The sequence below is a fragment of the Choristoneura fumiferana genome, chromosome Z, assembly GCF_025370935.1.
Source record: "Choristoneura fumiferana chromosome Z, NRCan_CFum_1, whole genome shotgun sequence".
Lineage (NCBI taxonomy): Eukaryota > Metazoa > Arthropoda > Insecta > Lepidoptera > Tortricidae > Choristoneura > Choristoneura fumiferana.
Window position 1 is genome coordinate 9,822,862 of NC_133472.1, and position 12,901 is coordinate 9,835,762.

At 35.2% G+C, this 12,901-nt stretch overlaps 3 protein-coding genes across 3 annotated transcripts in view; 2 read left to right on the forward strand and 1 right to left on the reverse strand.

Annotated features, from left to right (window-relative positions):
* Nucleotides 1–1,492: 1,492 nt before the first annotated feature.
* Nucleotides 1,493–4,745, reverse strand: LOC141426570 (uncharacterized). Its single transcript, XM_074085578.1, has 3 exons — nt 4,258–4,745; nt 3,763–3,933; nt 1,493–2,980 (listed from the first exon to the last, which is right to left on the reverse strand). The coding sequence occupies exons 1-3, from the start codon at nt 4,409–4,411 to the stop codon at nt 2,799–2,801; spliced, it is 507 nt and encodes a 168-aa protein (XP_073941679.1). The 5' UTR covers nt 4,412–4,745; the 3' UTR covers nt 1,493–2,798.
* A 321-nt stretch (nt 4,746–5,066) lies between these two features.
* On the forward strand, nt 5,067–6,004 carry mbf1 (multiprotein bridging factor 1). The gene has a single exon (XM_074102374.1). It carries the CDS (start codon nt 5,232–5,234, stop codon nt 5,670–5,672), a length of 441 nt encoding a protein of 146 aa, XP_073958475.1. The 5' UTR covers nt 5,067–5,231; the 3' UTR covers nt 5,673–6,004.
* A 784-nt stretch (nt 6,005–6,788) lies between these two features.
* Nucleotides 6,789–12,901, forward strand: part of Nup54 (nuclear pore complex protein Nup54) — a 36,973-nt gene continuing 30,860 nt past the window's right edge. Inside the window, exons 1-3 of the mRNA XM_074085556.1 lie at nt 6,789–6,965; nt 11,287–11,382; nt 12,386–12,732. Coding sequence (XP_073941657.1) covers nt 6,962–6,965; nt 11,287–11,382; nt 12,386–12,732 — 447 coding nt within the window. The 5' untranslated portion in view covers nt 6,789–6,961. The remainder of the gene's footprint in view (nt 6,966–11,286; nt 11,383–12,385; nt 12,733–12,901) is intronic.

Sequence of the window (12,901 nt, forward strand, 5' to 3'; positions counted from 1 at the left end):
AACTGACAAATACAAATCATGAGTGTAGAGTTAGAAATGAAGTAGAATTACTGACTTAGCAAAACACACCAATATCTTTTCAAATGGATTTCGCGCTGTCATTGTTCATCCACCATTACGTCTCATATTTCGTTTTCTAGAATTTTTTTACTGTACAACGGCAAAACCTACTAGACACTGGCAAAATTGTCCTCTAATGGACAGCGCCTCTGCGCCATATTTTTCTAAAAATCAACAAACAACAACAATCTTTTCAAATAATGAAGATACTTATTCAAAAATAAATTCAATCAACTTAACTCAAAATTAAAAAATATTTTGGGGTGTCTGCAGGGAACTACGAAACTCGGAAGTTCGTGTCGTGCGGTCCCTCTGACACATACTATTCAATACGAGAGTGAGAGGGACGGTACGATACGAACTTCGAGTTTCGTAGTAGCCCTGCTGAGGTTTTCAGTTATTTATTAACACCTTCTAATTTCTATGCTCGACAGTTTCCGAACTATCATAGCTAGCTACTATTCTTGTAATCTGCGTTCCGAACTCAGTATCAAAACACATCAATCTCCATCAGATATAAACGTTTTATTTTTATTTACAGACGTCTTTTCTTTCAAATCTATTTAACCCAGGTTTATCTTTTCCTAATCATTAAAATAAAAACAAGAAATATCATATTTGCGTTGCACCTACCTACGATAAATGTAGGTAAGTAGAGAGCAGGAGGAGGTAGTAGGAGCTATCTCGAGCGAAATCTTAAAAAAGCTTGAACGATTTGGATGAAATTTTAATGTTTAGTTTATGAACGGCGAAAAATCGCTGTAGCTAGTTCTTGTGGCCGCGAAATTCTTTTCACGTTGTTATAAGTTGGAAGAGGAAGGCCTAGACGAACGTACCACGATCAAATCGAGGAAGTTCTGAAGAAAGGTTGGGTCAGGAGTACTCTAAACCAACGTGCATGCATGAAAAAATTGATGAATGTAGAGGAAGCGAGTTTTATGCCAGAATCGTAGCAAGTGGAAGTATGTAGTCTGGCTTACCTGTTGGGAAAGAGGCGTGATTTTATGTATCTATGTATAAGTTCGAGACCATGTATCGAGCTTTACACCCGTAATTATGATGTATTATTTATGACTAAAGGAGCACTCTCAGGCAATTGGTCGCAGCTACACAATCATACCAATAATCCAGTGGCGTAGCTAGGTAACCTACATAGGGCCCTGGGGCAAATAAAAAAATGGGGCTCACTGCTATCAAAACTGGTAAGGTTTTTTGAAGTAAAATCATTATAATTATATACAAATACTTTAAAAATGCTAAGCAACTTTATCATCAGCTATAAAGCAGAATTTCGAGGGCCCCCTGAGCTTGAGGGCCCTGGGACACTGCCCCGCCTAGCCCCTTGGTAGCTACGCCACTGCAATAATCACTTTTCTATTTAAGTGAAAAATTTCTTGGTGACAATGAAAATAATGGAAGGAAAACAAAGGTATGGTTTGTTGTACATATGTAATTTTACCCTATGTATAATTAAAGCAAATCCTGGATCGGCTCATAACAAACAAAACATTTCTTTAAAATTTTCAATGTGTAATAAAGTGCAGTTTATTTTTATACCTATAAGATCTACATCTAATATATACATAACAATGTTTAACCGTGCAATATTAGTTTTACAAGATGTGGTGAACAAGACATTATATTTCTAATGTTAAACATTCAGCCACATTATGGCTTTATAAATGGTTTTACTGCCCAGAGAAAAAAATAATGTATTGTTTTCAGGGTCTTTGTAGGTAAGAATGTATAATAATTGTTGTTGATTCATGTGCAATGTTATGTAAACTATTGTACAAATGTAACCAAAATTTAAATCAGTCCAACCATTGCAAGTGGAGGAATAATGAGTTACAAGAAACAAACAGCATTGCAAGTTACATCTATGGAAGGTTAAAAATTACAAAAGTTAACTACCAAGACCATTTATCTTATATATCTCAAAGTTTACAGGAATCTCTTTCTGTTACTAAACAATTGAACCAAGAAATATATTTGATCAAAAAGGTTAGGGTATTTTTTGTTATTATTTTTGTCATTAGCTTATTTTAAATCATGTTCTAATGGCTCAAGTCATTAGAACATGATTTAAAACAAGCTTGACTAGAGTTTATGAAAAAAAGTAATGTTTCGCTAACTTCATATAATTATGTTGTATTCTGTTCTATGTAAATTGTAATTCCAATGCTAATAACTTCTATAAATGTTTTATATAATAAGTAACTACATCGTAGTAAATACATCTAGGAAAGTGATGCCTTAAACAGCTTTAATGCATTTTTAGTCACATTTGTCACATGTCTGGTTTTGACGACTAGACGGCCTAGTGGTTAGAGAACCTGTCTAAGAAACTTGAGGTCCCGGGTTCGATTCCCGTGTCGGGGCGGATATTTGTATGAAAAATATGAATGTGTGTTCTCGGGTCTTGGGTGTTTAATATGTATTTAAGTATGTATCTATAAGTAAGTATGTATGTATGTATGAACGTATTTATCAGTTGCTTAGTACCCATAACACAAGCTTTGCTAAGCTTACTTTGGGACTAGGTCAATAGGTGTGAACTGTCCCGTGATATATATATATGTGAAGGTACTTGATCTATTAGTGTTTTGTACTACCCTTTTGGTCATGAACATTACAATATTTATCTTATTTCAAACTAAAATACAATTCATAGAATAAAAGATGGTCTATGAACAGTAGAATATTCTTTAGCATATGAACTAAGTATGAAAATAATATCAACTATTAGTTAAATCCATCATCTCCTGATCGGTATGAAGATTGTCTGTGATAACATTTGTTTTTTGCATCTTGGATTCCCACTCCTTTTGAAATTTTTCAATGGCTTCATGTACTGTCTTGAAGTTTAATGGAACTAATTCTTTTTCAGCTTGTTGAAGTTGTTGGGATGCAGCTTGCTCTGTAAAATATAGAATGTTTTAATGTTTATTTGGGCACAAATGGTACATGGTTCTTAAAAATAAACAAATTTAATTTACATTTACCAATGAAGCTGCCACCACTTACTGATTCATTTAAGTAAAAGTAAATGAATGGGAAACAAAACTGAAATCATTAGAAAGTGAGATAAGCATCTTTTGATGATTATGACATCCTACAGCCCCTTAGCAGGGACATAAAGCTTCTCTTTCTACTTCTAGGGACCCATATCTTCCCATTGGTATTGTGAAAGGGGACATTAAGTGACAATAGCAATTAACACTATAGCCAACTACAAGCTTTGGACTTCAGTTCTGCAGAGTGAAAGCCAAAGGGAAACCATCACATTATTTTTCCCAAGAAAATCATCATGAAAGTTTACTACCGATTCTCATTCCAACAACCACAATCACTGTTATTCAGACTTAGAAAAGTAATTTTTTCATGCAAAATAAGCACAGAGATGAGTTTCAGAGAATAGCCTGCTATTACCAGTGAATGGGTTTATTCGCTGTGCCACAGCATAAAAATAACCAATTAGGATATTCAGGATAGACAGGGCTACTGCATGATGGGTCAGCACCAGCACAAGAACCAGGCTCCAAATGGTTGCCATGGATGTCATCCCCAAAAGCAATTCTTGATCAACTTAGAGGAAGAGTGTTCATCAGGAGTATCTTATTATGACCAAGATGTTTAAAGAATTAAATTTAAAACATAGGTAGGTATGTGGAAGTTAGGAAGCTAAACCAGTTTATTTACCTGTACCATCCTTAGGTGTGATGTATGTGTGTTTCATGTTAAGGTACTTGTTAGCCTTGCATAAATATTTCACATTCTCCTTTGGCAATTTATCAAAAAGAGGGTCTGTACTTTGAGGAGTATGGTCCTTTGTAAAAAACATGTAAGTTCCAAGAGAGCTCTCTAATTGACCTGTAATGATTAATTATCTTTTTAATACATAATAGTCAACAAATAAAAGTAAAAAGGTTTAGATATCCTGATTGTAGTAAACTGGATGCTAATACAAGGCTTGTAGTTTATATTTTGTCCGATACACTTTATCATTTGATCTTAGTAGGTACACTTTCAAAGCAGTTAGTGGTCACTCAAAGAATAAAACTAGTTGTATCATGTTTTAGAATGACGTTGAGTTGAGAGATACATACGAAAGGTTGTCCACAGTAAGTTTTTTCGCCTGCCGTTGGAACAGTGTACCGCTATTTAATAAACATTCTGAAACATGGATGTCTGTACCTGTAAATATAGTTTCGTCCATTTGTATTATGGGGTGCCTTTCGTTAATTCCTAGAACATGTATCGATCTATAGTTTCCGATGTTTACACTGTCCTCAAACTCTGCGAAAACTAAGATTTCCTCTTCAGAATCGGTAGCTTCTTCGCAGCTCATTTTTAGGTCAGTTTTATGTAGACCTTGCACACTGAAGTTACCAATAATGATGAGTTTTATCAACCACCTATTGAAATTCGAATGATATCCAGTAAAAGAGGAAACGTATAATATATCTTTTTATCAAAACCGCATGTCAGTTTTTCCAAACGGGTGAGGGAACTCTTTTCCGGCCCAACAATACCGGCCCTGTTTTTCGTGTACGCACGCGTCCATAGAAGCTAATGTCAAACCCTTCAGCAATGCTACTACGAAACTCGAAGTTCGTATCGTACCGTCCCTCTCACTCTCGTATTAAATGGTATGTGTCAGAGGAACCGCACGACACGAACTTCGAGTTCAGGTTTCGTAGTAGCCCTGCAGGCCCTAAACCACGGAGTGCAAAGCTCTAACTTCGTAAATTGATTCTCTTTGGGTTGGTTAAGGAATCTTAGCCTATACAGTCTTCCCTGTAGACACGCTAACTCTAAGCAGTCACAGTTCTAAAGTTAGTCACATAACACAAAAATACATTTTGCAGGAGTCATAAATAAGTAAAATTTTATATTAATTTACTTGAACTTGTAATTTTTTTTTTAATTTAATAATATATGTCTGTCTATGGTTAAGTAAGGGAACTGAATTACGAATTATTCTTACTCTGTGCCATGTCATACATACTTTTACTGTCTGTGACTGACTGAGTGATCATCTGCGCGGCGCAGGTATACGATACGACCGACCGAATAAAAAGTGAGCACAAAAAAGACAGGAAAAATTTAAGCGGAGCTAAAGGCTGTCGACATTTTGTGAGTGCAGTCCAACATAAAGCCGACAAAATATGTCTGAATGGGATACAGTGACAATTCTTCGGAAGAAGCCGCCTAAGGCATCAGCTCTAAAGACTGAGCAGGCTGTAAACGCCGCACGCCGTCAAGGTTTACCAGTTGACACTCAACAAAAATATGGTGCTGGAACGAACAAGCAGCATGGCACCACTAAAAACACGGCTAAACTTGATAGAGAAACTGAGGAATTACGACATGAGAAAATACCTCTTGACCTCGGCAAACTCATAATGCAAGGAAGACAGTCTAAGGGTATGAGTCAAAAAGACTTGGCAACTAAAATCTGCGAGAAACCACAAATCGTAAATGACTACGAAGCAGGTCGCGGAATTCCAAACAACATTGTTCTTGGAAAGATTGAAAGAGCAATTGGATTAAAACTTCGCGGAAAAGAACGTGGCCAACCGCTACAGCCTCCTGGAGGAAAGAAATAACGGTTTCCCTGGGAGGCGAAGACTATACTCCGATTTGTTAACTGCATAATATCTTATTTCTAACTCATATTTGCTGTTGGATGTCCTTATTATGGTAACATGAATGATGTAAGCAAGCAAGCATTTATTTTTCTTTCGCAATCTGGAATATTCTGTGATGTGTTACCATCACGAAAATTAATTTGTAGAATTACTTAAAGGGGACTTTTGGTTAAATTAGCTGTATTTGAATTAATCCATGTAAAAATGTCTAGTTGTGATTAATGATTTGGTTCTTTTGTACTCCTGAAATCTAATGAAAGATATAAACCGCTATGATTAGAAAAAATGCTGTTTTATTGTTACCAAAATCCTGTCCTATCCTAGCAAGGCCACAGAAGTTTGAATAATATTATATATATTATTTTTTGGCTTTTTCAAGTTGCTTTTTTACGTAAACAAGGTTATGCGTGTACTTATGATACGCAATACTTGTTTTATCTTAGTATTAAATAAATTAGAGTTCCGAGGCATATATTTACTATATTTTATTCAAAAATTGCATCATTAAAGTTGTAAAGAATATAAATTACAAAAGCACATGGTCCAAATATTATAATACCGGGTTTACATATTGTTTTTTTTTTTTTTTTACCACATTATAAGGGAAAATTTATTTAAGAATATAAACTTATAGAAAATACAATCATATACCTAAGAGCTAAATACTACTAAATAATAAATCTACTAGCTAACTTAAATAATATTTTTATATTATAAAAAAAGACCGCCTCGAATCGTTCCTGGCGCAAAGGTGCCCAACACGCTTGCCGCGTTCCCGCGTTGAACGGCGATAGATAGCCTTTGCATCAAGAACGACTCGGTTGGAATTATTTATGGTGAATTTTATTTAACTGAGTAAAACGCACATTTATTTTATTACTCCAATTATGACTTCAGAATTATAATAATTAAAATATGTTAGGTTTGTTGTGAAATTGGTGAAATCTCGTGTACAAATGAATTAGTATAAGTATAGTTGACTAACCAGTATAACCAACATAAGGATCTTTTGAGTTTGATGTTTTGTCATGGTTTTGTCTGACTGTCTGTCTGTCAGTTTTTTGTCAAGTCAAACACAAAATTCACTCATTCACTCATCACGCAGTTTGTCATGTCAAGTCAAGTTTACCGACTAAAGATTTTGACGAAATTGTATTCGTCTTTTCTAAAATTTAATAGAATTGACGAAATTATATTATAAATTTATAACAAGACGGTGCATTACTTTACAATAAAGTCTGAAAATAATGAGTAAGTAAGGTTTTGTTCCACTAACTTGATAACGTTATAATGTCTTAACTTCGGCTTTATTTAATGCTTCTCAACTTGGTGTGATCCGTTTAACAGCCAAGTGTATTCGTAAACAAGACAAAATTTTCTAGTTGAATTCTCGTGTATATTCCCATGTATAATGGTGGTGTTTAACGGGCTGAGAAACAAAATCTCCTTCAGTAACGTGTAAACTCATTAACAGATACCTACTGCAAATAAACTAATACTCATTTATTGTGCAGATTACAAGTCTTCAAATACTTTTCTGATTCCAAAGCGTATTAACAAAGTAATACAGGTGTTTTTGTGCCACCATGATAATTTCTAACAACAATAGTGGTATAACAACTAAACTTCTAACATGCACATGACAATAATATAATATTACCTGGATCCATGTAATATCAGCGTCAAGCCACCTTTAGCGACTCAACAAGTGCTGAGTGGACTCCTTTTTCGCATTTGTATTTTATTTTTAATTTATATTTTTCTCTTTATCATCTTAGCATGAACATGTTTGTACTTGTTACTTATGCATATAACGATTTCTTATTCTTATTATTCTTAATAATATCATCAATTTCATTTAAATACAATTTGGTTTAATGCAAATATAGTGTGCTTGAGTACCAAAAAATTAGGTGTGTAAAATTGGGTTTAGGTGTAGTAAATTTATGTTCATTAACCCTTTGACTGCCACGGTCGGTAAAGCACGACAGCTGAAAAAAGTGCCATAACCCATGTCAGTATTTTGTCGCGCATAAGGAACGATTTTCAGAAAAAAAAAATTGACAGCTGTGGTCGACCGTGGCGGTTAAAAGGCTTAGGTTAAGTTAGGTTAAAGCTGTGTGAAGGTGCAAGGCTATTTAACTACATCAAATAGAAACTCTGCCAAGCAAAGGACAGCTCTACAAAAAAACAGCAATAGATGGCACTACTATTAACATTTGTAAATTATAAAAATGTGAATAAGCCGAATTAAGTAGAAATATTAAGATTAAAATAAAGACTAGCATATTTTATAAACACAACTTCACATCAACCTTAATTCAACTCCTTAATTTGAAGATAAGAAACACCATAAAAATAATAAATTGAGAATACAAAAGTATAGGCTACATGTGGCTACATTTCAGCTATGAGGCTTTCGTAGTATTTTGCAATTGTGATGCTAGATGGCGAATAACCGGAATGCGCTTGCTGGGCTTGCCCCGCGCTTGCTCACATTCGTCGAAACTATTTGAGTGAAACATGCCATTCTCTTCTAATGACGTAAATAAGACAGAGACATCATGCATATCTCTAGTCGTCTAGGCTCAGTTGGTGAGCTTGTTGGTTGTTGTCAGTGTACCGTATCCTTAGTGTCTCACTAGATGGCAATATTTATTGTGTTATTTGTGTTCTCACTGGTGCCATCTATTGGAAAATCGAAGGAAAGAAAAATAGCCAGTTGAATAGCCAGTATTAGGGTGATACCATTTGCTTGTACTAGGTGGTGTCTTTGTTATATATGTACTCTGTGCTTATGTTAACCATTACATTATAGTCTATTTGTGAAACCTAGATACTAAAATGACAGTCTGAAATGTCAAATGTAAAAATAATGTGGCCAGCATGAAACAAACAGTGCTGCTCTATGATTTCGGTTTCCGATATAATTGTAAATAATCAATAAACATATATTTCATGATAACAAAAATAACATCAAAGCATTCAATACTCTACTTTCCATTTTGAAAATATAAATGCACTTTTACAAAGTGATAGAATCTGTTTTTTTTTTGTTTTGTATTAGTAACATCTGCGATCGGTACATTAAACCATAAGCAAATCTGTTACGTGTAGTATGGCGTTTGGAATGAGAAGTCCATTGACTGCTCTCTTCCTCATTCATTAACTAAGTTTCACAGTTGACGGGGTTCTGGAGTTCAATCCGTAGCTGCGTCCAATATTTTGTGTCTCTTAAGACAGCATTCGTTAGTGTCACCCAAGGCCAATGCTTGTGCAAGCTCATTTATGTGTGTTGTTAGTCTTATTTTATATGATTTGCTACGAGAAGATAATTCTTTATGTATGGTTCTTGGCATTTTGAGATATTTGTGCACATCTCGTTTTTGGTGAACCGAGGTGCACAGCATATAGTTTTAAGGGCATTATTTTGAAACCGTTGTAAAATCTCGATATTAGATTTTATTAGTTGTTCCCCATAGTGATAAAATCTAAGCACAGGTAAAAATGCAGTGTTCATCACTTAGTGCCAATGTAAAAAATCATAACACAGAGGGGCTACTACAACTGGAAAAACGAAGTTCGTATCGCACCGTCCATTTGTACATTTCATAGTATAGGGCCAGATATCACACAACGTCATTCATGTTTTTCGTATTCGAAATTCGTTACTTTACTCGTATTGTGATAGATGACCAGATGGGCTAGTGGTAAGAGAACCTGACTACGAAGCTTGAGGTCCCGGGTTTGATTCCCATGTCGGGGCAGATGTTTGTATGAAAAATACGAATGTTTGTTCCCGTGTCTTGGGTGTTTATTATATGTATTTAAGTATGTATCTATATTTATATAATTATATTTATCCATTGCTTAACCTATAACACAAGCTTTCCTAAGCTTACTTTGGGACTAGGTCAATTGGTGAGAATTGTCCCGTGATATTTATTTATTTATGTGTTCAGTGCGTTTTCTCGTGTTATGGTATGTGTTTTTATGGTAAGCATTGAGGGGGATCGTACTTAGAATAAAAAAAAAATCGTTTATTTAGATAACAAAATACTTGTACAAGCAGCGGTAGAGACCTCCTAGTAGGTAAAAAAATACCTGTATAGGAGACCTCGCTCCTCCAATAGTACATTTTGACAGTGTTTTAAATCTTAGACTAGTTTAAAGTATTTAAACGATTTCAATTTACAGTATGTCTATGTATAATCTAACTATAATTAATTGCTTATAATACATTTATTGTCCTATGTGTAGCTCTTGATCTTAACAGATTATGTATATATGGATTGTGTGCATATGTGTGTGTGTGTGTGTGTGTGTGTGTGTGTGTGTGTGTGTGTGTGTGTGTGTGTGTGTGTGTGTGTGTGTGTGGTGTGTGTGTGTGTGTGTGTGTGTGTGTGTGTGTGTGTGTGTGTGTGTGTGTGTGTGTGCATGTGTGTGATGCTTGCAAGTGTAAATATAGAGAGTACATCAAGATGTGAGAGACTGAAGGTGATTATTTGATGAGATGAGAGACATTATGTGTTAAACGTTATTTACAAAGCAGAAGGTGCATAATAAATTTGGTAGAATACATTCCACAGTTAAGAGTCCACCCACGCCAAACGGCGCGAGCGGTTTTGTACCTCACCCCCGCGACCCCTCTGAGATAGATCGCGTGCAACCGCGATTTGTTCGTAGGCGTTATGTGACAGCAACGCGTTTTCGCGCGCAGCGCGGCGAAATACGGTACCGCTAAAGTTTTTCAGAAATGTTTTACGGGATGACCGTAAAAGTAAAAATTTGGAATTGAAATAAAAAATACAAAAAAAAAACAAAAAACCAATCACATTTTTGTTGACATTTTGAGAAATCTGACAATCGATGCTAATAAATGCAGTCTGTCTGTCTGTTACTCTTTCACGGCTAAACCGCTGAACCGTTTTAGATGTAATTTGAAGACTATGATTGGAGACATTTTGGGAATAAGACTTTTCTGGAATGCCAACGTTATAAGAAGGCGGATATTTTGAGGTTGCAGACATTTTGAGAATAAGCACTTTCTGAAAAGCGAACATTATACAAAAACTGACATTCTTGGTGACAGGCAATTTTAAATAGCTGACAATATGCAAAAGACGTGCTGACATTCTGAAAAGCAGACATTTTGCGAAAAATACATTTTACGAAAACGGATATTTCAGGCCTGAGCCCTCTTCGGTATAATGTCAAATTATTTTTTTCTTGAAACTTTCAGCTTCTTTACAAAATATTTATATACATTATAAACAATTTCCCGTGATTGGCTATTCACAGAAATACCCTGTTTAAGTTGACTCGCCATGGAAATCAATTTCCGAAAACTAACAAACTAAATAAATTATGTAAGTGGTGGTTTTGATTAACTGCTCTGCTCTATATAAATCAATGAAAACACAACGAGTGCACTCCTCGCGTGATGGATTGCTACTAAGTCAAAAAGACGATTGTCATTTTCTACTAACGAATACTTCCGATTTCCCCCGAATCCCGAAGGTTTTTCTAAAAGCTCACGGATTGTACTTATTTCTGCCTAATGATTTTTCAGGTACTCCATTTGGGAACCTGACAACTCCTGCTTCATCAGCCCCATCCATGTTTGGAGGCTCTGGTTTTGGTACTACAACTACAAAACCTGCAACAGGTATGTATCCTAAAACAGTCACCATCATCATGTCAGCCGAAAGACGTCCACTGCTGGACATAGGCCTCCCCCAAATCCTAAAACAGTAAATGGTTTAAATTAATTACTCTGTTTATTTTCTATTATTTGTTTTTCCTTTTCCTTATTCATAAAAAACCGTAACAAGATTTGCAGCCAAAACCAAACTTTTGCGCCTGGTCCCGGTTATGGCGAAAACCGAAAACAAAATAGAAACTTATTTTAATAGGTTCTTAAAACATATTTAAGTTATACATACCCATTTACTTTATCTATTTAGGTAGCATGTTAAATAAATATAAAAATCGACCAAGTGCGAGTCGGACTCGCGCACTTAGGGTTCTGTACAAATTGTTCTGGAAGTTGAAATTTTCACAGCTTATGTATTTCTGTTGCCGCTATAACAACATATACTAAAAACAGAATAAAATAAATAATTAAGGGGGCTCCCATACAACAAACGTAGTTTTTTTTGCCGTTTCTTGCTCGATAGTATTAACAGCAACAGGTGGACGCTTGAAATATTCATAGAATATTTAGTCGCATATTCACTTTAAAAATAAATAATTAATTATAAATAAAATAAATATTTAACAAACGTGGTTTTTTGCTAATATCTAATGTTTTGTTGATAATGGTACGGACTTGGCCAGTTTTTTGAGGTACGGAACCCTAAAACACAATTATACAAAAACAGTTCTTTGTTTATGTTCTATTCTTCATGATCATGTACAAATATTCAACATAGGCCTCCTCCAACTGGTAATCACGTTTACCTATTCACCAGAATGATGAACGACAAACGGCAACAGCAGAATATTGACAAAGCAAAGTTTCGACCATGTGTCAATGGCCCTTGGAAACAGAAAAGAGCAAAACAGAGCAAAGATGATAAAAAGATAATTTATCATTAGGTACCTAGGCATTTTCTCCAAAGATTCCGATGTCTGCTTATAATTATTTTCATTTTTATAATTATTTTCAGGGTTTAGTTCATTTGGAACCACAACAGGCACATCCTTAGGGGGAACAGGAAGTTTGACTTTTGGGAGTACCGCACCAACTTTTGGCAGTACGGCACCAACATTTGGCACCACTGCACCAACTTTTGGCAGTACAGCTCCCACATTCGGTACAGGAGCAACAGCATTTGGCAGTACAGCTCCAACGTTTGGCACCAATACATTGACTACAAACACGTTTGGCGGAACTTCTACGCTAAGCACTGGTTCAACATTTGGATCAACTTTTGGACAGAAGCCAGCTACAACAGGATTTGGTGGATTTGGTTCAGGATTGAATACAACAAACCCCTTTGGCCAGCAAAATCAAGTAATAACTTAAAATTATTATTGTTTTATTAATTAGAAGGTAATAGTAATATAGTATAAATTAAATATATAACTTTTTTAAGATTTCTATTTAAGACTATGATTTTAAATTGCTTTACGCGTTTTCGTTATCCTATAAACATATCCGTCGGTCTCACTGGAAGTAATAA